The sequence below is a fragment of the Pseudopodoces humilis genome, chromosome 2 (genome assembly GCF_049639895.1).
Source record: "Pseudopodoces humilis isolate 2021_Gansu_Grassland_sample_001 chromosome 2, ASM4963989v1, whole genome shotgun sequence".
Classification (NCBI taxonomy): Eukaryota; Metazoa; Chordata; class Aves; order Passeriformes; family Paridae; genus Pseudopodoces; species Pseudopodoces humilis.
In genome coordinates, this window is record NC_142201.1 from 29680805 (window position 1) to 29706432 (window position 25628).

Below are 25628 nucleotides of genomic sequence, written 5' to 3' on the forward strand. Positions count from 1 at the left end.
CCACTCTCACTTGTGATTTCTCTTTTTGTAGCCAGAAGAGACAAAGTACGCAGTCATGGCACAAAAATCTCTCAAGAACAACCACTACTATAATAGTTCATCTGCCAAAACTGCTATCACCATGAATTCAAGACACTTGGTCCTAAGGCCATCCACCCTTTCTAATTTCTGACCAGTTCCTGTTTCTCTTCTTTCCTGGTTGCCAACTTTTTCTAAAATGTTTATTTTTTAAAACCAAACCCAACTCACTTCAGATGTGAGATGCTTAATCCTCCACTGCATTCAGATTCAAAAGGAAGTACTTTCAGAAAATAAAAGAAGTTTTTTGAACGGTGAAACTGTCAGAAAGCTCTTGAGTAGGTTCTCTGATGTCTGCAGGGACAAGTATCTATTGTAATAAAAGTTGAAGAAATTCAGCAATTTCAAGATCTTCACCTTTCTCTCCAACTTAACAAATTGGCCAGCAGGTTCAAAAGACACACAAATACATCTACACACAAACCCACATGCAGACAACATGACCAAATATTCCTTATTTCCCCAATAAAATCATTATTATAGTAATACCATGCAGGTTCAAGGACTGAATCCTGTAAGGAGCAACAAAGCAGTAAGGGAGAAGTAGCAAAATGTACAAGGACAACCATCTCTAAGCAGCAGGTTGAGGGAGGTGATTCTCTCCTTCTACTCCCCTCTGGTGACACCTCACCAAACGGGAGCGAGTACTCTGTCCAGCCCTGGGACCCCCAACATAAGACTGATGTGGACCTGTTGGACTGAGTCCAGATGAACAGAGGGCTGTATCATTCCAAACCTCTCCTATGAGGCTGACTGAGCTGGCCTTGTTCAGCTTGAAAAAAGAAGGTTTCAGGGAGACTTTACAGCTTTCTAGTACCTGGAGGGGGCTGACAAGAGACCTGCATGGGACTTTTCACACAGGCATGGAGTGATGGGACGAGCAGAAATGGCTTTAAACTGAAAGAGGGTAGGTTTGGACTGGATGTTCAAAAGAAATTCTCTTCTGTGAGGGTGATGAGACACTGGAACAGGTTTCCCAGAGAAGTTGTGGATGCCTGTCCCTTGGCAATGTTCAAGACCAGGAGAATGGGGCTTTGAGAAACCTGGTCTAGAGGAAGGTGTCCCTGCCTATAGCACATGGTTGAAACTAGGTGATCCTAAAGGTCCCTTACAAATGAAACTATTCTATGATTCTATGATCTGAAGGAAAAGAAAGAAATCTTTGTCTTTTTTTTTCAAGTAACTTTAACTTGCTTACACAAGAACCCTTTATTTTACTGCACTATCAGACATGTGGCCTGGAATCGTCCTCTGCTTGTATGGCCCTATCAGACACAGGGAGAAAGACAATGTATGAAATACTCAGGAGCCGAAGTGCAAAAACACAAGGTGGCAATTCAGGGGTTAGGAGTCTCTGAAATCACTTTGAGTTCATTCTTAAAAAATTATCAGGCTGTCAGACGGAGCATGTCCCTTTGACTTCTGTACTTCTTGTGTTATAAAAATCTAACCAAAGAGCATTAGTGTTGTACTGCTGTATATTTACAGTATACAGTACAAATGAGAACAGCAAGCACCACTCAGATGTAATGGTCTTTCCTTCAGATGTTTGTTAGTCTATACTGCTAAGTGCTGCCTGAAGGTTGATCTACAGTCTATTTGGAGGTAAAAAAGTGCATTTAGTGCTTTAATTTCCTTGTTCTATTTGAATTCTTTTTTTTTTTTAATATCCAGGCCAGAGTCCAAGAAAAATGCAAGTTTTGCAGATATGTTTATCGATCTTTGCTTTGTGATTTAGTAATGTGCATCATCTGGTTCTTACTTGCACATCTTAAAAACCCAGTAAAGGAAGATGTTGAGCCCATGTTCTAAAATAAGTATATGTTTTAAACATTAAATTGTAGTTTCTACATTTTCTGGATTTTTCCATTTCCTTTCCAAGAGTTTTAATTCCTCTGGGGCATATCATAAAGTCCTTACTCAGACCAAACTACTTTTCTATTTGCATTGTTTAGCTTGAAAACTGCATGAGGCAGTTAATATCCGCAATACAAGTACTTCCTTATAATTTAGGTCAGTAAAGTTAAATTGTTTTTTGACATACTCACTATTGAATAAAATAATATTAAGGTCACCAGTCCTTTTCTGGAAAGGATTTTCTTAAAAATCCAGCAATGGCTCCAGATTAGTAGTCACAGTATTTATACAGATTTTATGAATGATGGCTCACATGCACTCAGTTTTTTGTACTGCTTATGTTAAAAAAAAACCAACAATGAAAGCTGCCTCAATCCTGCATGGAGGTTTCCACATTCTCATCAATTCTGTTCAGACAATCAAGCTCTTTGGAAGTGAAATTTCAATTTATTATTTTCATTTTTGCACCTTTTCCTTTGAATTTCCCCTTGTGATTGCCTTTCCCACCATATTTATGCCTTTATCTCAGGGTTTTGGGCAGTGGGTTGTGGGCCTACTCTAGCATCCAGGAATTAAACTAGGAGAGTGCTCAGCATTTGATCATCACCATGCTGTGTGACATTTCACATCTTTTATTGTAATCGGAATTTCAATAGTCTCATCAATACCAACGAAATTTGTAACATGCCAGGAGGGCGCTCTCAGATTAAGCTGTTTGCTTGTGTATTAAAGGGCTGTCACAGAACATTTACTGTGAGACACCAACAAAATGGACTGAGACTTTAACATAAGTTAAATGACATAGAGCTGGAATTCAGTGCCCTTTCTCCTAGGAGAGTTACTTTATTACTCTACAAGTAGTTTCAGTTCGTTCATGGGACTACTTGCAAGATGCACTCACTGTGATTAAGGAGGTCAGAATCTGTCCCTTTTAACTAAAGGCTACTTTGACATTTCAGATTTTCTTTGTGCTGCTTTTGCTTTGACTACTGAGCACTTCATCAGGTGAGTCATACCCTTTCACTGGGACTAAAGCTTGCACAGCTTGATCTGTTTGGATTTATGGGCATACCCCATTAGGCTACACCACTGAAGTGAGGGACACTGCTTTGGAATAATGAGGTATTCACTGTGAGGAAGAAATATTGGACTGGGGCTAGAAACACACTCTGAACATCCTGGCAAAGGAGACGATTCCTCTGAAGTGATCTGAGCTGGGTAATATTCTGTAGGACTAATAACCCAGAGGGGAAGATTTGTTGCATAAATGCATAAGGGACTGTGGCTTTAAATTCCTGCCTTACAGATGGCCCTAAGCACAGCCCTCACTAAGGCACTGAAGCAGCGGAAGAAGGTAGGATTTCAAGCCTCCCTTTTATCCTGCACTTCCTTGGGGACATGCATTTTGCCTGCTTGGTGAGCAGGCAGTTCAGGCTCTACATCTTGAATGCTCAAAGCCATGAAGAGTGGGCCAGCCAAGTTGGCTTATGGCCACCAAAGAGACGTGGTTGATCATCCTACTTCTTCTGCACTACTTATCTTCACTGCTGGTCCATGCTCCTCCCATGAGCTAGCTAAATTCTGTAATCTGGCAAAAAATCACAACCATCCTTTACTTTTTTTCTTTTATTTTCTGATAGAGAAAGCTGACTGGACTTCTGCAGAAGCCACATTAGGTAGGACATCAAAGGCAACTGGCAGAAGTGCACAGCTAGGGGCAGGGAACAGGGGAGGGAAATCTGGAATTTGTAAATGGGACTGGTCCTCCACGACCAAAGTGTACTTGTGGTTGCATAGTGGACTTAAATGTTGTAGTCTGTTGTGAAACCTCATCTTTCAGGCATCAGAAGACTTCAGTATGAATCCTCTCAGTTCATCATAGCAACTTTCCTGCATGGCCTTGCAGGGAGGCCAGATATGGGGTTGTTTAGGCTCAAGAAGAGGAGGCTCAGGGGGAACCTCATCACTCTCTACAAATGACTGAGAGGAGGGTATGTGAGGTGTGGGCCGATCTCTTCTGCTGTGCCTTCAGTGAGCGGACCAGAGGAAATGATCTTAAGCTGACACAGAGGAGATTCAGACTAGATATATAAAAAAAAATAATTTAAAAATCACTGTTTGTGTTGTCAGACATTGGAATTGGTTGCCCAGGGAGGTGGTGGAGTCACCATCGCTGGAGATGTCTAACAGGTGTGTGGATCTAGTGCTGGGTGATGTGGGTTACTGGTTTAGGGATTACAGTGATAGTGAGCAGTTAGACTGGATGATCTTGTAGGTCTCTTCTAAGCTTGATGATTCGTTGATTCTATGATTCATTTGGGCCAATTTGTGTCATTTTTGCTACAAAAACTAGAAACTGAATCATGGAAGAAGACTATCACTTTTCCCAGACAACAATGACAGAATTATTTACAGAATAACTATGCAAGATTACACTATTAAATATAAATAGCTTAGTTTTAAATTAAAATTCAGAGTATCTTTCTGGGAAGGTCACCATGTTTTAAAAAGAAAGGAAAACTCAGGGAACTACAGGCCAGTCAGTCTCACTATGCTAAGGCACATGGAAAATAAGGAGGTGACTGTTGACAAGCCAACATGGTTTCACAAAAGGCAAATTGTGCCTAATAAATTTGGTTGCCTTCTACAAGAGTGTTACAGCAGTGGTGGATGGGGAAAGAGCAATTGACATCATCTACCTGGGCTTGTGCAAAGCGTTAGACACTGTCCAGCACAATGTCTTTGTGTTCAAGTTCAACAAGGCTATGTGCAAGGTCCTGCACCAGGGTCAGGCAACCCCAAACACAAATATAGGCTAGGCAGAGAATGGAGTAACAGCAGCACTGAGAAAAAGAACTTGTGTGCTTAATGCCCTGAAAGCCAAATATATCCTAGACTGCACCAAAAGAAGTATGACTAGCAGGTCAAAGGAGGTAATTATGTCCCTCTACTGTGATCTGGAATATTGACCTCAGTGCTGGAACCCCCAACATATAAAAGACATGGACCTGCTGAAGTGAGTCCAGAGGAAAAAAAAAACCCCAAAGATTAAATAATCAATCTTATTTCTTGTCAAGTCTTCCTTTAATCTCACACTATGAACCATAGAAATGCTAGAGCTCTTCCCTCAGACTTTCATCACTGTATTACCATGACAACAGTGTATTTATTGTATCCATTATAGGTGGACTTCAGATGGTAACTGGATCCCTCAGAAGTCCATGGGTGAGCTTGTGGTCTTCAAATACCAAGACAAATGAAAGAATTACTCTCTCCTGAAGAGCTATCTAACAGGTAACTTATTTGCTTTCAATTCTTTCCGCCAAGTCCACTGCCCTTCATCAGTTTAAATCTACTGACTACTTTAATTATATGAAAAACCAAGTCAAACTTTTATTCACCACTTTGCTTTGCTTTTTGCTGACTAAAACCTGTAATCTGGCAAGTTAATGCATCAATCTGACAGGATGTGACATATGGACATCACAAAGGTCTTTATTCTTACTGCTTACATTATTCTACTTTTCAGAGTTTTCCAGCCTTCCACAGCAGAAAGGAAATGTGTAAAGCTTTGTTGTTAAAGAGCTCATAACTAAAGGATGCTATTTTGCATACATATAGGCTTGGAGTGTAAAAACATATGATAGAAACAAGACCTATTACTCTCCTGAAGACATTGATGCATGAGGGTAATCAAGTCACTTTAACAATAAAAATAACCTCAAACGTAAGCACAAGTTTTAATACCTTGTTGAATCAAAGGTATAATACGAAACAGCACACGCAATTCTAGCTCAGCAAGCAAGATAATGCAAGACACTCAAAGACTGCATTTCCTTAGCTTAAGGAGTATCCAAACAGACAATGGAAGTCCTTCTACACAAGGTTTTGTAGATAAAGTAAATTATAAATATACATTAAAACTGTCATTAATGCCTGCCAATCTGCTTCTAAAAGATGTATTTATAAGATCAAAAAACTAATTAGAAAGTCTGTTTGATCTCTAGTTTGGTTACATACTGACAATCTTGAAATGATTTGTATTAGAAAGAACTGTTAAAGCTTTATATAATTCTGAACTTGAGCAACTGATGTTTTCTAAGATACAAAAATGGTGCACAGTTCTTTAAAATGAAAATTATATCATCAAAACAGTAATAAAAATGAGTACCTATTAGTAAGAAAAAAATATTTACTATTCTATTTAAATCAGATAACATGTATAATATAAAATCTCAAGGAGATTATTTAAACATACCAAACCAAATGTTTTCTAGCAGCAGAAACACCTGAAAACAAACCAGAAAGTTTGCAGGCAATATGGATTTTATATAGGCCTCATTGGATCTGTCTCAGCTTCTGCCTTTTCTGGGGAGCGGTCTGGAGACAGCACCTGCCAGGAAGCCTTGCCTGGTTCTTCCAGTTTCAAGAATCTTTCTTGGTTATACAGAACATTTCCATGATTAAACCACTTGGGTTGAAATTCTGCAGTCTGGTGTCTGCCTGGGAATTTTGATTATTCCTATTTTCAGCCAGAAGACTTAAGAAGTAGAGATGATATATTCATGAGAAAATTTAGTCTTCACTTTGCAGGTGTGTGTGCTCTTTGCCACAAGGATATCCTCATTTAAAAATCTGCCTGAATTTGCTAACATTTAATAAAATGGAACCTTTTATCCAACTACATGGAGAATAATGTTATTTGAGTATTGGTTTGTGCCAGGCTAAGCTAGCATTGCTGGCACAAAAGTGGTCACATCTTTCTCCTGCCTATTCCAGCTTATGCCAGTAGTGAAGTGACTTAGTGAACTGCCAGTGAATTAAGCTGACTTAAAGTGACCAGCAACAACTAAACAAAAAAATTATTTGATTAATGTGATTACTAAACCATTAAGTACTGCATAATAATGAATATACAGGAAGGGAGGAAATCAGAATTACCCAGACAGACTTAATTATACTATTTCCTGATTTTTGAGTGCTCAGCTTTGCATCCATAGCAGTTAGCATTCAAGGCAGTTTCTGTGACTATGTGACTTTACTTGGTCTTTAAAAAAATGGAAAACCTCACTATTTGGCATTGTTGAGATATTTCCAAAATATCAGCTGCCTTCCACTCACTTCAGGTAACAAGCTGAATCAGACGGAGTGGTCACAAGGTCCTGCTGTAGGTAGGGACAATGGGCTGCAGTAAGAGGTAGGGGTAAGATGCTCTAGTGCTGGGCTTTGAGGCAGCAGAGGAGCACCAAGTTTGCCAGCACTGGGATGCCCTCCCAGATGCCCACATGGGCCAGCTTTTCCTGCCTGTCATCCCTGACCGTCAGCTTGATGCTTCATTCTGTATCTCAGACTCCTCCTCACTCCAGTTACACACTGCAGGATGAGCACATACATGCTCATCCCTATTTCTGGCTGTCCAAGTCCCAGGTACTTCCTAAGAAACCCACTTGCAGACTTTTCTCAGCCCAAAGACCCTTCTCCTCCAACCTCTTTCTCCCATGTTGCCACCCAATCTCCCTCTTCCAGGCTCAACTCCATGCTTGCTCCCTTCATGACACCCTCTCTTTCCAGTAGACCACACTATCCCCTCCTTTGCCAAACTTGTACTAAAGGCTTCTTTTCCATCTTTTCTTTTTCCTCACTGCCATGGATTACAGCAGAAATTTCCTTGTCTCCCTTGCTCCTTGTCCATATTCCTTCCCCTACTGGTCATCTGGTCACCATTTTCAATTCCATCCATGCTCACGGTTCCCACTCCAGCTGGTCTATCTTTCATCCCGGTGCATCACGTCCTTGCCTGACCTGTACAAATCCTTGAGTCAGTCTCAGCCTTGCCTCCATCTCTTCACTCAGCAGCTCCCCTCAAGTCCCACTTCTCCTCTCATCCAGATATATAAAAAGTTCAGCAGTTACTCTAAAGTAGCTTAAATCAACTCTGGTTCCAAAGGAGATCCTTTGTCTTCCTCCCACCTCTGCAACTTTTGTGGCTGCAGAGTGACCCAGCTTAGGAAAATGCAACAGCTGACAATTAACCCATCCACATAAGGAAAAGGTTAAATTTCAGCAAGATCAACTTTCTGCTCTGACACACTGGTGCCCAGAGTTGGGAGTAAGGCAGCATCACCCTCTGCAGTAGCAGCAGAGAGCTACATGGATATACATCTGATGACCCTGGCTGGATGCCCACCAAAGGCTGCTCTGTTGCTCCCCTCCTCAGCAGACAGAAAATGTAATGAAAGGTTCATGAGTTAAAGATGAGGAGAGAGACTGGAGATCACCTGCAAGTTACTGTCAGGGGCAAGACAGACTCAACTTGGGGAAATTAACTGAATTTATTACTAATGAAAACAGTAGGATCATAAGAAGTAAAACAATTCTTAATGACACCTTCCTGCCACACCTCTCTCCTTCCTGGGCTTAACTTTAGTTCTGATTTTCTACCTCCTTCCCACCAGTGGCATGGGGAGACAGGGAATGGAGGTTGCAGTCAGTTCATAACATGCTGTCTCTGCCACGGCTTCCCCCTCGGGGAAAGGAGTCTCTCCCCTGTCCAGTGTGGGGTCCCTCCCACCAGAGACAGTTCATGGAGGACTCCCACAGGAGTCCTTCCCATGGGCTGCAGTTCTTCACTAACCACTCCAGCATGGGTCCCTTTCCACAGGGTGCAGTCCTTCAGGAACAGACTGCTCCAGTGTGAGTTCCCCACCAAGTCACAGGTCCTGCCAGCAAACCTGCTCTACAGTGGGCTCCTCTCTCCATGGGTCCAGGTCCTGCCAGGAGCCTGCTCCTGTGTGGGCTTCCCATGAGCTCACAGCCTCTTCTGGGCATCCACCTGCTGTGACATGGGGTCCTCCAAAGGCTGCAGGTGGATATCCACTCCCTGTGGACCTCCAAGGACTGCAGGGCACAGCTGCCTCACCATGGTCTTCAGCACAACCTGCAGGGGAATCTCAGCTCCTGAAACACCTTCTCCACGTCCTTCTTCATCACCCTTAGTGTCTGCAGAGCTGTTTCTCTCACTTATTTTCATTCCTCTCTTCTCTGGCCACAATTACTCCTGCCCATAACTGTTTTTTTCCTTCTTACATATGTTATCCCAAAATCATTAGTACCTCTGCTGACTGGCTTGGCCTTGGCCAGCAGCGGTTCTGTCTTGGAGCCACTTGGCATTGGCTCTGTCAGACATCAGGAAAGCTTTTAGCAATTTCTCAGAAAATACACACCTATAGCCCCCTTCACCACAACCTTTCCATGCAAATTCAATACAATGGATTAAAACAGTCTTGTAATTATGGCTTTAGCCAAAATAGGTAAGATTTGAGGAAGCAACTGGAAATCAGTCTTGAATAGAAAAATACACTATATGGGCAGTGCTGCCTGATCATGCCAGAAACATCTTGTGACTCCCAGTTACTGCTTAGTTCTTTAAGACAAGGGCTTGCAAAAGGTGTCACACTTTGTCAGATTGAGAGGAGAGTCACATAAAATATATTTCTCCGAAAGAAACCTGCAGACTAGCTAGGAAACAAGACTAGGAAGAAACATCTAAAACATTATTAAGTCCAGAATAAAATGCAAAAAAGCCAGGGCTGGCCTTTAGTGAGACACTTCCTACAGTATAATCCCCAAAACTTACAACTTCTACTGTAGTCACGCTCAAGTCAAAGTGCAAGAAGAAATGCAACAATTAATGCTATTCATCAGTTGAGGTTTTGGAACCCATTATCCATATTCTATTGAGGTGTAGTCTGTACTTCAAATTTTGAGGGACACTGTCAGTGAGGAACATGAAAGAACCTGCAATGAACCCTATGTTGGAAACACCTTTCTGTCAAGTCTACTATACTCCCCTGAAACATTTTTTTTGCTGGGATAGATCATTCTACTCAGGGAAAGAGTTTAGTTTTGCCAGTAAAGTACCTGCACACAACACACATCTGCAAGAGGAAGTTATCACTGTGCCCTTATATGGGCTAGTGTCAGCAAAGATATTTAAGAACAGACAAGATCTGGCTCACCAAAACAACCTTCCTGCAGAACCATTTCTGAGTTCTTTCTGCAGTGCCTTTCTCTTTCCTTCTCCATGTTGCAAAAAAAAATCTAGATTCATAATTCAGGTCCTTAAAAGATGTGAGAAAGGTTACATCAGCGCCTGAGTCAGTTTAAGTTTTGCACACAGAACTGTGAACAAACATTTTTCATGAATGAAGTAGCTACAAAGAGCCAAAAGGTTTGGGTGTGTGTTCACTGCTGACAAATACTTAATAAATTTCAGAAACTTTCTGTGGCTGATGCGATGTGAGAAATCCTCAGAGGACTTAGCATACAGCACCGTCTTCACAAGCAGATAGCCAAAAGTATTCTGCAAAAGAACACTGTCCTCTTCTCGGGGTGCCAGATGGGTGAATCTTAAAACTGACAAACATGAGGTTGCAGAGCAACCAAAAAATTCTAATTATAAACCTACTTCACATCATCTAAGCCATATGCAGAGTAATTCAAAATAAGGAGAAACAGAGGAACGAATGGGTGGACGAAAGCAGAAAGTTCAGGCCTGCTTCTCTTCTTGAGACCATATACAGACAAAAAGTAGCCTCCCATAAGAACAAAGCCCCTTTGTAGCATGCTGATTTTCAGACTGTAGATCTTACTTCACAGCTGCCGTGCTACCAGGATGACTGCTCCCTTTCCATCCAACCCATCCTCGCTGCTCTATACGTGAGTCAGACTACAGACCCATTCTTCCCCGAAATATGTGCTTAAGTCTTTCCATATTCAGGAAAAAAACTCAGATGAAATTCTGAGTAATGAAAAGCATGTGCTTAAGTGTTTACCTGAATAAAGCTGCTCTGATGAATTTGTGCTAAAATATCAAATGCATGTCAGGCAAAGTCAGATGTTATGGAGCACTCCTGTTTGCAGAGCCTCTGCCATGAAAAGCACTGTGTCCCAAAGGGGGGAAAAGTTTTTCCTGGAGAGCAGCCCAGAACGAAAGGAGCCATCAGATCAAAGATAAGTCTTACCTCCCCCGCTACACCCCTCACTTCCCCAAACAGCAGATCCAGGCAGAGGAGGACTACAAAAAAGGAAAAAAATAGAATCGTTTTCCAGCAGAAAAATGAGATGTTCCCCCAGCTCCCTTGGTTTCTCCAAGCAATGCAGCTAGGAGCTGGCTGTTGCTTGCCTGGATCATGCAACCACCTCATAGACCACAAGATCTGAAGTCATGGAGTTGCCAGTGTCATGTTATTTATTGGCATCTTCTGCCTCCAAGCCACTTCACAGCTTGGCAGTATGCAGAAGGGTGTTCAAACTGACCACAGCAGGCTGACCTTTCTGCTTCCACCGACAGAATGGTCTCCAGCCCCCATGATTCAAGAAACCGTGGATACTTTTGTTGGCCATTATTCATTAGATTTGGGAGACCAAGCTGTTTAAACTCAAACTTCTTGGAGTGAAGAAAAAAATGTTGCACATTTTATATTATCTCTTGCAAATATGAAAGCTTGCTGCAATCTTCAAACACAATATTTATGAATTGGTCTTTCAGCCAAATCCACTTTTGCATAAGGATACACAGCTGCTGGTACCCAAAAGTATGATAGTTCCCAAATATATCTTTGCCATTTTTAAAATCATTCTAGAGGCTTGAAAATAATATTTTCTTTCATTGTAAGTGAAATCTCTAGTTCTGATGTTTCAAAGACAGTCTGAAATTAGCTGGGTTGTGTGTGTGTGTGTGTGTTTGTTTGTTTGTGCACAAGAATAATTGATTAAATCAGCACAAGCGTAACTGATTACACACTCTAACAAAACTACTGAAGAATTCAGCAGCAAAACTAGCAGTATCATGAAGAGCCATACACAATTTTTATGCTTATATATAGAATCCCCTCTTAATTATACAGTAGCAAATTTGAAATGTGTCATCACCTCACACCACTGGATATCATAGATTTTGAATGAATGTAACCTGCATTTTTCAACAGTTTTGAAGAAATTTTCTTAAGATGTCTCTTTAAACTTTTTCATTAAAGGAGAAAATTTGCATAGAAGAATATTTAAACACTCACAACTTACAAGGAATGTCAGCCCTCTTTCATTAACCAGAGCAATGACCCTCTAATAGCTTCACACTGAGGAAAAATATGGTGAGAAAAAATATGCAGAGAAATATGCCAAGTCTAATGCCAATTAGGACTTTGAAAATATATATATTATAAACTGGTCAAATGAAATGTGAAATTCAAACTTGAAAATTGAACTTATATCCTTCAGACCTCTGAAAAATCATCTATTTTTAATGGAAATAGAAAAGCTATTTTTATCAAATTTCTCATTCAGTTGACAACAATAAATCTATTGTTCAGATGTGGTTGAAATGGGTCTTTGGAAAAGGAGGGTTTTAAGAAAATCAAACAGAAATTGCATCAAAGAAGAAATGCTTCTTTAACTGTCATTACTCTCTATATATAGCCTGCAGTTTTTGATTCATTTTAGGTTTGCCAGAATAACAGGCAATTGGGCACCGTGAAAAATTATTATTTTATCATTCCCATAAGAGAAAATGTGTTTAAGGGAGAATAAGTGAGTTTAGTGTTATGTCTTTTACTTTAAGAAGTATGTCTGCAGGGATCCAGATGCTGAGAAGCAGTAAGCTGATAACTTTAGCTTGAAATGCTACACTACACATTAAGAAGCCGTACACCTACTATTTATTTCACAAGCATGAATTAGGTCTTCTGAAAAAAGAATACAACTTTCAGTCAGACTTGCAAGAAAATAACAATACCCAGCACTCTGTAAATGCTTTCCATCTGGAAAATGCAAACAATTAAGAGGTAGTGGGGTGGGGGGAGGGACCTGAGCCGCTGTGCAGGACACCAATGGAGCCGGGACATCCAGGGAGGGCTCCAAAGCCATCAGGTGGTTGCACAGCTGGAAGCAAAGTGACAAGGTGTTACCTGATGTATCCTAACCACACAGGTGGATCAAGGCCCAAAAAAACCCTTACTGTGGCTCCTCTTCCTGTCAATGGCATATTTAGCATCCCAGAGCCCCCTCCTTCATGACCCACTCTGACACCTGGTTATGATTGGCACCCAGAATTGTTCATAGCCTACAATACTCTGTAAAGCTGCCCTAGTTTACAGATCCAAGAAGTGATGCACAGAAAGCATTATGTATGTGGTCTAAGCTCATAACATTGCACAGTAGAAGAATTATGAATAAAACCCATTTCTCTGGAGATTTCCAGTTTTGTCACCCTCAACAAAACCCCTTTTACACAGACTTCAAAATCCATGAGTATTTTTCTGACTGCAATACTATGCCAAATATTTATTTTATCAGTCCAAAACTCAATTTACTGCTGAAACCCTGCATCGATAATTCAGAGGAAATTCTAAGATTCTACCCAGAAGAAGACAAAGGATTACTGAGATGAATATTATGCAAATAAATCTCTGCCTGGATCACCAATCTTACAAACTGCTGCTTTGCCCTAAGGCAAGCATCATAAAATAAGCACCTGTACATAGAAGGGGTCTAAACAAGCTAAATTAAATTCCTGGAAACATGTAGGATGTATATCAACTTTTTACAGTGCTGTAGTCAGTGAAGGTGAGAACAACAGACTGAAAGAAAGTGCGAGACAGTAAGAGGAGAGAAGAAAGGAGGGGAGGGCAAGGTGGAAAGTACAAGATCCTAATACCTGAGAGAAGTAAAAAGAAAAAAGATCCTAGTAAAAGATTCAAAACCAGAAATATAAAAGGAGAGGGAAGAGTTAGAATACAAGGTGAGATAAAAAATTAAAATCAAATAATAAAAAAATCAAATCCAGAAAGTTTAGAACTTTCAGAAACTTGAGTCAGTAATTCTCTGTCAGCCAAACTTGATTTCAGTGGGAGCTTTGCCTTAATGAGGACAGCAGGGCAAAATGCAGCTTCAGTTCTTATACTTCAATAACAGCAAGGCATAGCAAGATACTCTGCTCTTGAAAAAGATGATGCATTTTTGAATAAATATGGATGTTAGAAGCCAGGCAGTATAAATGTAATTGCTACAACGAGCTGAGTTACATCAGTGTGCATCAGCTGACAATAAGGTCCTTTGTGCTGGAAAGAAAGAAAAAAAGATGAAGAAAATGACTGGTGCCACTCTACAAACAATCAAATTAAAGGCCCACAATTATTCCAGCAAAGCTTCCATCGACTTCAGTGACAGCCCAGAAACAAAGAAGATTCTTCAGTCCTTCTTGCAAAAAAATATAAATACAGGAATGACTATGAGTGACCTATTTCTTTTTCATCAGTTTTGCTCTTGCTGAAATTGTGGGAAATGCACCCAGCTGCTTTACAGAACTATTGTTTGATCAGGCTGTTTATATGAAACTATCCTTCCCAAATATTGTATTACTATATAGAAAAGAAAGAAAGCATATAAAAGATTAGAGAATAAAATATTCTTCTCATCTTCATAGACAAAGATAAAGCAAATTATAACTATTCATTGTTTATCTGATGAACAGGATGCAGATTTTGCCAAAGTAAATAGTGGCCTTAATGGTCCATGTAGAAATCATATAGCCGTCTTCCCCTTTATAAATCATAAACTAAAGGAACCCTCACTGGAAGTGCAACTGGAATATGGGTATGTGTTAAGCAAAACCTCCAATTTAAAACCTTTTCCTGTTTTATATGTCAAAACCAGGAACAGACAAAATACCACAAGTAAAATCCATAGAATTATCAATAAGAACACCAAGGCAGATATTTTGTATGACAATTAGAAATAACAGAGAAATATTCTATTGCTAGCTGATCATGTTGCACACACTATTTATTACTAACTAGATTTTGCAAGCATACTGTTCCTATGCATAATATGGGAAATATGTCAATTCTCCCATGAAGTATTAATGAGAGGTGTCCCACCCATACTATTAAGTCCAGGACATATTCAAAGTCAGTTTTATTCAGCCGCTGACTCAATCAGATAACCAGGAATGCTCAGGTTTTGCATGGTTACATCCACCTGTTGATTTAGAGATTACAGGTAGAAGCTGCCTTATTAAAATTGTTCTCCAGCTCAAAAATTTGACACACCTAACAGAGGGAATCAAGAGAAAAACAGTCTGGTCTGCTTATAAATGATAAAAGGATAATAAATAGTCAAATTCAATTATTACTGTTTGCAGGGCTAACATAATGCTTAAAGAAATTCATTGCCATTTGCAAGCCTGTTAAAATTGATTACAATTTACTTGTGCTGGTTTTCTTCCCAATTGATTATATGATTGAATAGTACTGTCTGATTTTAAAGGAAAAAACCCCAAAGCTGCTTGAATAAAAAATTGTTTAGCCCTTGATAGAACAAACCATAGTGATCAACTTTAAGAATGGTTACCAAACTAGAAATGAGAGTGAAGGACAAGTACTTTCCTGTTCAAGGCTTTGTTTTTAATGTCTTTTTATTTTTAACTAGATTGAGTGCTGATTACATAAAATTCAAGGCTACCCAGACATCAGGCTGCTCAATTGACTGGAAAGTTTGATGACTTCTCTTAAAAGTAAGGTCTGTGCATGAAATTAAGTCAGTATCACTGGTTTCAGTGATAACTTGGGGGGGAAGAGAGGAAAAGGTTAATATTGCTTATTAAATAATGTTAAACGAGATCAAACAAGACGTGCAGGATTCAGGAGGGCTCTTGGAGCTCCGGTTGTTTCCCCAGGCTGCTTATGCAACCTTGTTTGTGCAGGCAGTGCAAGGGCCTGCCATTTTATTACATAAGGTAGCCCAAAAATATACAGCTAGGCAGTTGTGAGCTCCATTAAGTGCTGCATTGGAATTTCTGTATCAGTTAGCCTCTGGAAATTTTAAGAAACGATCCGAAGGACTTAGGACATTGCTGAGTTTGGGATTGGTGCTTATTGTTTTAATAGCAACAGACCTCATCCAAAAGCCAGCAAAATACCATCAGTGTGAGCTGCGTTTTAATACATTCTGTTTTGACCATTCCTCGAGTGAGCAGCAACACAGCCTTTGGTTTAGCACAGCTGCCGTAAATGCAATCTATGGCTTTAAAATCTGCCTTTCAGATGATTAAGCAAATTGTCTGATTTAGTAAAGAGCAGTCAACATATGATATTTCTGTCTTAACCAGTGCTTAAATGCAGTGGGGACATATGAAGAAATTTAATTCTCAGTCCTCTCATTCTCAGTTCAGAATGTCAAAGCCTGGTCTTGTAGAGACAGATGAAACTCTAACTACAATACCACCTTGTCAGTGAAGATGACCACCTTGTCCCAGATCCTCTCCCTGACACCAGGCAGTGGGGAAGAATGGGGAAGCCTGGGTCAGTGGGGCAGTCTCCCAGCAGGGACTTCTTCAGCCAGGCATTGTATCTCATTATTCAATGCTTTCAGGTAGGATTGCTTCCCTGAATTAACTGCTTTCTGAACCTACTTGAACTCAAGAAGATAATCCTCACCACGACTGAACAGCTCCACAACATGACATCAGGGAGTATACTCAAGTAGCATACGCTGCTTTTTGGGTACAGTGCTGGACCATGCCTTGCCTCTTCTTTGGAGCATCTCATCTAGCTCCTCCCAACCAGTCCATTCCATGGCAGATGTGCTGTAATGGGGCCAGCCCTGAGCAGGGAAGGTACAAGCCACCAGCAGCATCTTGGCCTTGAGAAATGAGGGGGGCCAGATGCTGGCCCACTTTTTTTTGCAGACACCTGGAGACCACCTGTCTCAGCAGCCCCTCTCAGCCATGGCCAAACACAGGTCCTAAGGAGCAAGTACAAAAACAAGGCAAGCCAGTGGTGGTATTTCTCCAGGATACTCACCAAGCTTCCAAAACATGCAGCTCAAAACTTCCTATGCCAGAGGCAGTGGTTTTAAATTTAATAGCCCTTGATGGATTTCTCTTCCATGAACTCATCCAGTCACCTCATTAGCTGATGTAACCTCTCAGCATCCACATCCTGTGGTGAGGAGCTCAGCAGTCTGACCACACCATGTGAGCAGCCATCTCCTTTTGTTTCCATTCCTGCAACTGCCTGCTTCACCCAGTGCCCTCTGCTGCTGTGATCAGTCATTCCTGGTTTGCCTTCTCCATGCTTTGCTTAATTTTACACATTTATTGCATTGCTACATCCCTCCAAAACTTCTCCCTTGTCATTGTCCATCTCTGATGTGGGGGCATCAACAGCATAGGACACTGAAGATATGGCACACTACAGCTGCTACAGTGAAATGAGGATTCTTTTTTATTGTTTTCCATCATTTTAGAAACAATCTTAATGTTCTATTTCCCTTTGGTTTTTAACTCACATCTGCACATTGCATTGATTTTTTTTTTCTGAGTTATACATGGAAGATTTTGTCTAAACTTTGGAACCTTCAGTGACCTGTAGCAATTAATTTCTATGATTATTGATACCTTTTTTCTATTTATTTTCAAACTGAAATGCATTACTACATTTATATCACATGAAGGCACTCAAGGAAGAAAGGGTGATTGAAATGTCCCAGTAGATGACACTCTTGTCATGCCAGCACTTCTTGTACATTTTGAAATCAGAGGTTTCATACCTGAACTTCCAAATTTCAGTTCTGATCTCAAACGTACATACACGTCCTCTAGATTTTTTCCCCATATCATCATTCCACTTGGCTAGAGATCTTCTGTTTTATGCTGATCCCTAAAAATGGTAGTAAAACAGCTGAAAAACACATTCTGTCCTAATTAGGCCAGCAGAAGCCCAGCTGTTTGACAGACTTCTGCCCAAGCAGGAGAAGGTTAGATAACCTTAAATGGTTCCAACCATTTACATGGTCATTTTTAGAGTATCTGGATGCTCAAGGCATGCTACCTGCCACAAAGACACAGGAGAAAGAGATGGTATTGCCTCAAAATGCTTGCAGGGAAAGGAGAGGACAAGAACCAGCAGGCAGATGGAGTACTATCATACAGGTACTATAGTACGTCAATACTATTTCCTAGTAACAAAGGTCCAAGATCACCAGTGACCTAAGTTTTGTGAGAGCTTTACTTCTTTGAAGTCACAGGTGAATTTTCAGACTGGAGCAGGATTAAAACTAGCACTGGGGATGCATAAGACTATTCTTCCCAAACGTGGCAGGCAGCCTGCAATAAGCACTGATTTCTGCCATGGTCCTTGGATAAAGGAACAGAAGTGTCTTTACTAAACTGTAATTTAAACCAGCGTTTCAGTTGGACTGAGCTGTGCCTTGTGGTTTGCCATCAGGAGGAAGAGACACATGAAGAGAAGCATAAAAAACAGTATTTATCCCTCTATCCCCAAAATGTACATTGAATTTATGTGAACAAGGCCAAGAAAGCCATTCCCCTAAATCCCTCAATCTAATCTGCCAACATCCCCAAGCCACCACAAGATAAATGCAAGGAGCAGTGAATGAACCACATCTGCAGATTCTCAGCTCCTTATTCAGAGCATGAGCCTACATGACCCACATCCCTTGTCATTCTCTTGCCTTTCCTGCCCTGAAGCTCTTGTATTTTTGAATTCAGCTGGCAATGTACTGTTCTACATACATACATACATATACATACATATATATATATATATACATATATATTTCTGTGTCCCATAGCATATCACAATAGCTTTAGTCCCTCCCAAAAAACAGCAATACCAAAAGCAGTAAACAAATCCAGCACCATCTATACATTCTGCTTAAATGCTATTACATGGTGTTTCCTTTTCAAACTTCAGTAGTCAGACTCATAAAATCAGTCTATCAGATGACGCAGATTACCAACTGAATTAAATTAGCTAAAATATTTGCATGGCCTCAGCCTACCTTTTAACTTTTACCTAGTTTTATTAAGATCAAGGATTGACTGACAGTTAAGCCAAATCCAGGAAAATTATTTTTTTATACAGATAATCATCCCTCTACAAAATCTGCAATTCAAGTGCATCTGCCCTAAGAGCCTAGACACAAAACTATAAACACAAATGGAAGTTGCCTAAGTTAATCTAAGACAGAAAGAAAAGCAATTAAATGCACATAAAATGTATATTTGACTGTTTTTTTTTAACTGTATGACATTTGCCAATTCAGGGGAGAGGCAAAGAACCAGAGGCAGGGGCTGAAAGACACAGCAGGCAGTGTGGGGAGGAAAATGAGAAGGATGAAAAAGCAATAGTACCATGCCATGGTTATTGAAAAACTGGAAACCACTGCTTTTGCATGCTCACATCTCCTGTCCCTGTACACGGACAAGTGTCAACCTCTTTCTTCCCACTATTCCTTTTCTTGGCCTGGGTTTACCAGTCTATCTACAGTTCCCCATACCTTGTTCCCAAGATTTGTTATCTATGACTCTACAAATCCTTTGTCTCAATTCTCTGCTCTTCAATTTCTCCAAGTGTCCATCACCCATACTTCTTCTCACAAGTGGGTCAAGTTCTAGTCCCACCATTTCTTGTCACTGGGCAAGTGAATTAAACTATTTCCTCCTTCACCCTTCCATGGCATCACCAGGCACATTCTGCCACCAAGGACACAGTTGAGAAAGTCTTCAATTCTCCTTCCTGTGTTCATTGTAGAAGCAACACCTTGGAAGAATAATGGGGGAAAGTCCACTCAGCCCATCAGCCACCCACTGGAGCGCTCTCATCCTTCCCAGCAAGAGGAGCAGTTGCTCAGCTCCTAACAGCGCTGGGATGTTCAGCATGCCTTGTGCTGAGAGCATCTTCAGTGAGTGCAATGGTCAAGCCCTCAACAATTTCTCTCCCAAGAGCACACGCCCTGAGTATTGTGATAAAATTATACTGGAGAGAAATTCTGGAAGATTCACAGAGGCTCAACATAAGGCACACCCCCATCACAAGACTGATCCCAAGCCAAATATCTTTTTCCTGCCCCAAAACACGATGCCACAAGAATTCAAGTCTCAAAGAAAGTGTTTCTTAGCATAGGAAAAAAAATTCAGATTCCCAGATAGATCAAGGTCTCCTAATGCAGGATGTATACCAAAACCATCTTCATCAAATACGTGGTCAAAAAACAAGTTTTCTTCTTACCATGTTCTCAGAAATAACTGGGCCATTTAATCTGGAATTTCCCAAAGACAGTCTGTCTTCAGCAGACTCTCAACCTGGAAAATATCAGCCTAGGCTTAAGCTTAGCAAATGCATAAGCACCTGACAGCGGAGCTTTGTACTAGAAAGCACTAGCTAATTTTAACTGTAGACAACATTGCTGCCTATTAAAAAAAAAACAAAACTCCTTCAAGAGTTCTCGCATGCTTCAGGGTAGAGATTTGGGAAAAAAAATCGTAATTCTGCAAAGTATATTCTATAGATTCAACCCTGCAAACAAACCTGCAGGAAGGCAACTTTATTTGTGAGGGAAAATTAGTTTAGGCAAGCCCACCAAGCCAGCTTGGGGAATCACCTTGATGCCACATACCTTTTTCTACAAAACCTTCATTTTTACATCTTCAGTGAAATCCTGTACAGTTTGGCAATCATATTCTCCAAATACTCCTGGCCATCTCTGCAGAGAAACCCTGTGTCCATATTCATCTACTGAAATGTATGCAGGATTGGGCCCCCCACCAGCTGACAGCTCCCAGAATCAGATGTGGATCAGTGGATGAGCTGGCTATGTCTCGACACTGTGAACTCTAATTATGTAGTACCACCAAACAAAGTAAACCCACAGTTTAGTGCATTAACATCTCACACTGGGGTAAATGAGATAATTTTCCACTTCAAGAGGCAACCACTTGTTGAACTGAATGCTCAGGTTGGCTGTGCCCATCCGAGAGACCCTTACAGCCCTTCTGGAGGTTTAGTGCCATGAAAAAATCCAAGTTCCTCTGCTGGCTGTAACGCTTATAACCGCTAATTATTTCTGAGTCACTTGAGTGAAAGTGAGCTGCCATCCTGTAGACAGCACAGGAGCACGCAGCAAAGTTTCTGGATAAGCGTGCTTATTAATTGACAAATCAGGCTAGTGACCATAGAGGAAAACACCACGGCACAACTCCGTGTGAATCCGGTGCTGCCGTTCAGCCGTGGATTTAAGGTTTACCCCTTTCCACACACGGAAGCAAACACGCGGGAGTTCTGCGCAAGGCTGCTGCAGCAGCAGGGCTCTCCCAGCACACGACACAACCTCTGCTCCCCACCAGGAGCTTTCGCCCATTCAAAAACCCCACTGGTCCTACTGGAAGTTTTCCTTGAGCAAACACCGCCCGGTCGCATCGCAGACCCTGTTCCAGTCTAGCCTATATTAACCCCCGAAGTCAGGAAAGTCCAACCACACCAAAACGAGATGGGGAGGAGGACTACTTAGGGGGCAACTTATTTTTTCCAAACGGAGGGGCCCGGCCGGGACAGACACGCCGCACATAACCGTGCTCCCCACGGAAACTTTCCCGCGGCAGAGCCGGTGCCACCCCGCACACCGGGCGCGTCCGCCACCCCCGCGGAGCGTGGGGCACCGCGGAGCTGACCCCGGCCGCCGCCGCAGGGGCCACGCGTGCCCGAGCATCCCGCGTGGGTGCCCCGGGCGGGCGCCCCCCGGGCGGGTGTCGCGGGTGGGCGCCCCACGGGACGGAGGCAGGGTCGGGGCCGCACGGCCGCGCGTTACCTGGGGTGCCGGTGCTGCGGGAGCGCGGCGGGGAAGCCCCAGCCGCCGCCGCCGCCGCTGCTGCTGCTGTCCGCGGTGGCCACCTGGGCGCGGGAACCGCCGCCGGTGCCGGTGCCGCCGAGCTGGATGCCGCCGCTTTTCCGGTGCCTCCCGGTGCCGTGGCGGCAGCGCCCGCCGCTGCTCCAGCCGCGCAGGAGGCCGGCCTCGGGAGCCGGCAAACTCTTCCTCGCCAACGAGGAGCCGGGTACGCTGCCCGCCTCCTGCCTGCCGCCGGTGCCGGTGCCGGTGCCCTGTCTCATGGTGCGCGGGGCCGCCGCATGCCGCGCTGCCGCCGCCCCGGGCGCCGCGGGACCCACGCGCGCCGGGGCCAGGGGCTCCGCCGGCACCGGGAGGCCGCCGGGAGCCCGGGCTGCTGCGGGGGGGTGCGGAGGCCAGGGGCCGGGGGGGCTGCTGGCTGGGGCTCCCGCTGGGGCATTAAGTTGGACGCGCGGCCTGGAGAGGCAGAGCGGGCGCGGGGGCTGCGGGGCCGATAGTTCTCCGCGAAGTTGGAGCCCGGCGGGCGAGGCGGGGGCATCCTCTCCGCCGGCCCTTCATCGCCGCCCGCCGCCGCCGCCTCCCCTCCCCTGCCCCCGCCGCCGGGCCACCGCCCCGCGCCCTCAGCCGGCGGCGCTGCGGGGGCGCCCCCCGCCCCCCGCGCCCATGGGCGCAGCCGCGGCGCCGGCGGCAGAGGATCTTCGGCTTCCTCCGCCGCTCGTCGCCTTCTCCGGCAGGGAGCGGGGGAAGCCGGGGGCGGGGGGGCGGGGGGCGTGTGAGGGTCGGGGTGAGCCCAAATGCGAGGCTGTTGCTCAAAATGGGCCAGGGAGGGGGAAAGGGACCCCGGCGCTAGGCGCCCCCCTACCCGCGGTGGGCGCCGGCAGGGCCGGGCTGGGGCGGTGGGTAGCGAGAGGGCTGCGGAGAAGCTCTCCCGCCTCGGCTCCCGTGCACAAGTGCAGGGAATGTTCCACTGACCTACATATTTTTCCAAACATACGTGACCTTTTTTTTTCTCTCTCTCTCTCTCTCTCGTTCTGTGGGAGGAGACAGGCGAGGATCCAAGAAAAGGAGAAGCTGGAAAGAGAACGAAAGGGGAAGCAGGGGAAAAAAAACCTCAACCAAAATTCCAGCCCCGCATCAAGGATGGTTTCACACCGCCGCCGCGAGCGAACCCCGGCGTGCCCACGTTTACATATGCCTATAGCGATATCCCCGCTCTGCACCGGCGGCCGCCCCGGTCCCCTGCCCCGGGGAGCCCCCGCCGGTGCAGCCGGGCCCGCAGGGCAGGGCAGACTGTGCCCGGTGCTCGGCCACGGCTCCCGGGGCGATCCGGCACTGTGCGGTCCGCTCGGCGGCTGGGTACGCCCTCCCCGTTTAGCCCTCGCCTCGGGGCGGGGGGGGGGGTCCCGCGCCCTGTCCGTGCCCGCTGTGCCAGCGGTGGTGGCAGCGGCAGCCGGGCCGGAGGGGGCACGGCACCGCGCTGCCCCGGGGCAGGCTCACGGCCTCGCCGGGCACAGGCAGGAGCTCCCGATCTGGTTATGCAACGGCGCACAGGCAATTGGAGCAAAACCTTGACAGAGAGCGCTTTTTTTTTTTTTTCCTTGTTTCAAAGTAGGTCATTCTTTTTATTCCCTATTTTGCGCTTTTTTTTTTTTCTTCCCCCCCCGCCCCCCCCTAACACTCGTCCTGCAAAGTGGCCGGTAAGAGAAGGCGGTGTGCCCGAGCCTCGACGGGCATTCCTGCCGGCGGCTCCAGAGTTGCCCTTCTTTCCCAAGGAAGGCAGCAGTGGCCGGGGAGCGAGGGCACGGCTCGGCCCGAGCCCGCCGCTCCCCCGCCGCTCCCGGCCGCGCTCCCCGCCGGTGCAGCCCCGGGAGCCGCGTTCCCCCGAACCCCGCCGGCTATTGCCCCCTGCCCGCTGGAGCCCTCGCACCGCCTATGCACCCGGGGCTTGTTGGTACTGCTGGCACACACCTCTTCCACCGGCAGAAGGGGTTTCTCCCCGATATACAGTATTTGCTTTCAGGAGAGTTGTATTTTCTTCTGTTTAGAGGGGGGTTTTGTTGCGGAGGAAAAGCCCCCGTATCGAGGTGCAAGTTCTGTCCCTATAAAAAGGCCTGACAGCACAGCCATGCGTCTTCCAAGCAGAGTTTGTGTGCTGGGCCAGGCGCTGTTTCCCCATGTCCCCCGATGCCTCCTTTTGTAAAGACACGTTAATCCTCGCGAAATACCCACCAGCAGAGAACACTGCCCACTCCGGGTGTGCGTGTGTGGGTGCAGCATATGGAGTGATGGTTGCCCCAGCTACCTGGCTCCTGCGAGGAGCTATGCTGCTTCTCCCACTACCCCCACCACCTAGCTCACCCAGTTACCCTGCTGTGATGTCCGCCTCCTGCCATACACCTTATCCAGCCAGTTACTTGATCCAATTCAATCCCCAATGCAAAATAACTACAAAGGATGGAAAAATGTTGTGATCCTTTGCTGAGGACTTTTACACCATCCTTTATACAACAGGCATGACTAATGTTGAAAGAGTAAAGTTGTTTACTTTTAACCAAGATTAAATACAAACTTCAAAAAGCTCCTCCCTTCCTTTGGATGAAACCCAGCATTTTTTCCCATTTGGAAATTGTCAAACAGTGGTTAAACAATCCTTTGGCAAACACGTAGTGCCTGAGGGAATAAAGCATCAGATACATGGGGAGTGGAATAAAAGACATTTCTGTTCCTAAGGTACTTTACTTGTGTTGCACAGTGAAGTATAACATAAAATCTTCAAGTCTTGTAAGGTTAGAGAAAAGGAACTTCCCATGATTATATACACTACATGATTTGATATTCCAGTCCTTTTGGAAACCTGCTAAAATCCTTTCCCCAAACCAACCCTGTACTTTCAGAAGCTGGGAAACCAAGTACCTTAAGGAAAATACCAGGTTAAGAAATGCAATCAGAGAGACAAATGGGCACATGTACAAAATTACGTCTCTGCCATGCTGTGTTTTAACATTTTCTCTGTGAATTTCTAAGGACACCATTGCACAAGTGAACAAGCAAGACTGGTTGAGGTTTATTTCTTAATTCATTCCCTAGGTTACCAGAGTAAACTTTAATTAGGGCAACAAAGAGTAGAGTGGCTGAGGGTGAGGCAGGCTTTTCCCAGCTCATACCTGAATCCCATTGTGAAATACCAGCCACTCAAAACACACAGCCTTTTTTTCTCTGTCCAGTGACACAAGGAAAATAACCAAATGCTGTCAATACCACATTTGGATTGGAAATTAACCAAAGGGTTATGCTAGATGCTACATGTAAGAACTTTACACAAGGAGCCCAGCGTTCAATTTTAAAGAATGAAATCTTTTAATAATAATGAAATATTTGTAAGCAACTTTTCAGACACCAGGAGCCTGTGATCCAAAGACACAATCCCTTTTGTTTCGACTAGAATAAGCTGGCCAACCTTCACAGTCCAGAAACGAGGCAACAGGGTTTTCCATAGGCCATGAACCACAGGCTAGGTGTTTCCCAGGGTGGAGGGCCAAGGGGAAGAGCCTGAGCGAACAGTGGCACCCCAGGGCCCCTGCTGCTCCATTGTGGCAAGACCATGGGAGGGATTTGGGGTTGGGTGTGAGTTCATCCCAGACACACTGTGTTTAACTCTGCTGGTTTGCTTTCTCTTGCTACCAGGAGTTAAATTTATGAGGTGCTGCCACTGCAAGGCATAACCTTTGGCACAGGGGCTACCTTGGACATCCCATAGCTTCAGAGTCAGAGGCTGGTTGCCACAATCTGGAAGCAGAGACCTCCCAAGTACCTTAAGGGGGCCTACAGGAGAGCAGTAGAATCACTTTTTGTAAGATCACATAGTTATAGGACAAGGGATAAAGGCTTTACAACAAAAGAGAAAAGGTTTAGATTTTTTTTTACTGTGAGTGTGGTGAGGCACTAAAATGTTTCCCAGAGAAGTTGTGGTTACCCCATCCTCACAGTGTTCA

The 25628-nt window shown here is 44.1% G+C and overlaps 1 protein-coding gene across 2 annotated transcripts in view; it reads right to left on the reverse strand.

Annotated features, from left to right (window-relative positions):
- NPAS2 (neuronal PAS domain protein 2) overlaps positions 1 to 21899 on the reverse strand; it is a 103894-nt gene extending 81995 nt beyond the window's left edge. The window contains exon 1 of one of the 2 annotated variants that reach the window (XM_014250399.2): positions 21601 to 21899. In XM_014250399.2, coding sequence (XP_014105874.2) covers positions 21601 to 21899 — 299 coding nt within the window. The remainder of the gene's footprint in view (positions 1 to 21600) is intronic. The other variant, XM_088051739.1, reaches the window with a different exon arrangement.
- Between the last annotated feature and the right edge of the window lie 3729 nt (positions 21900 to 25628).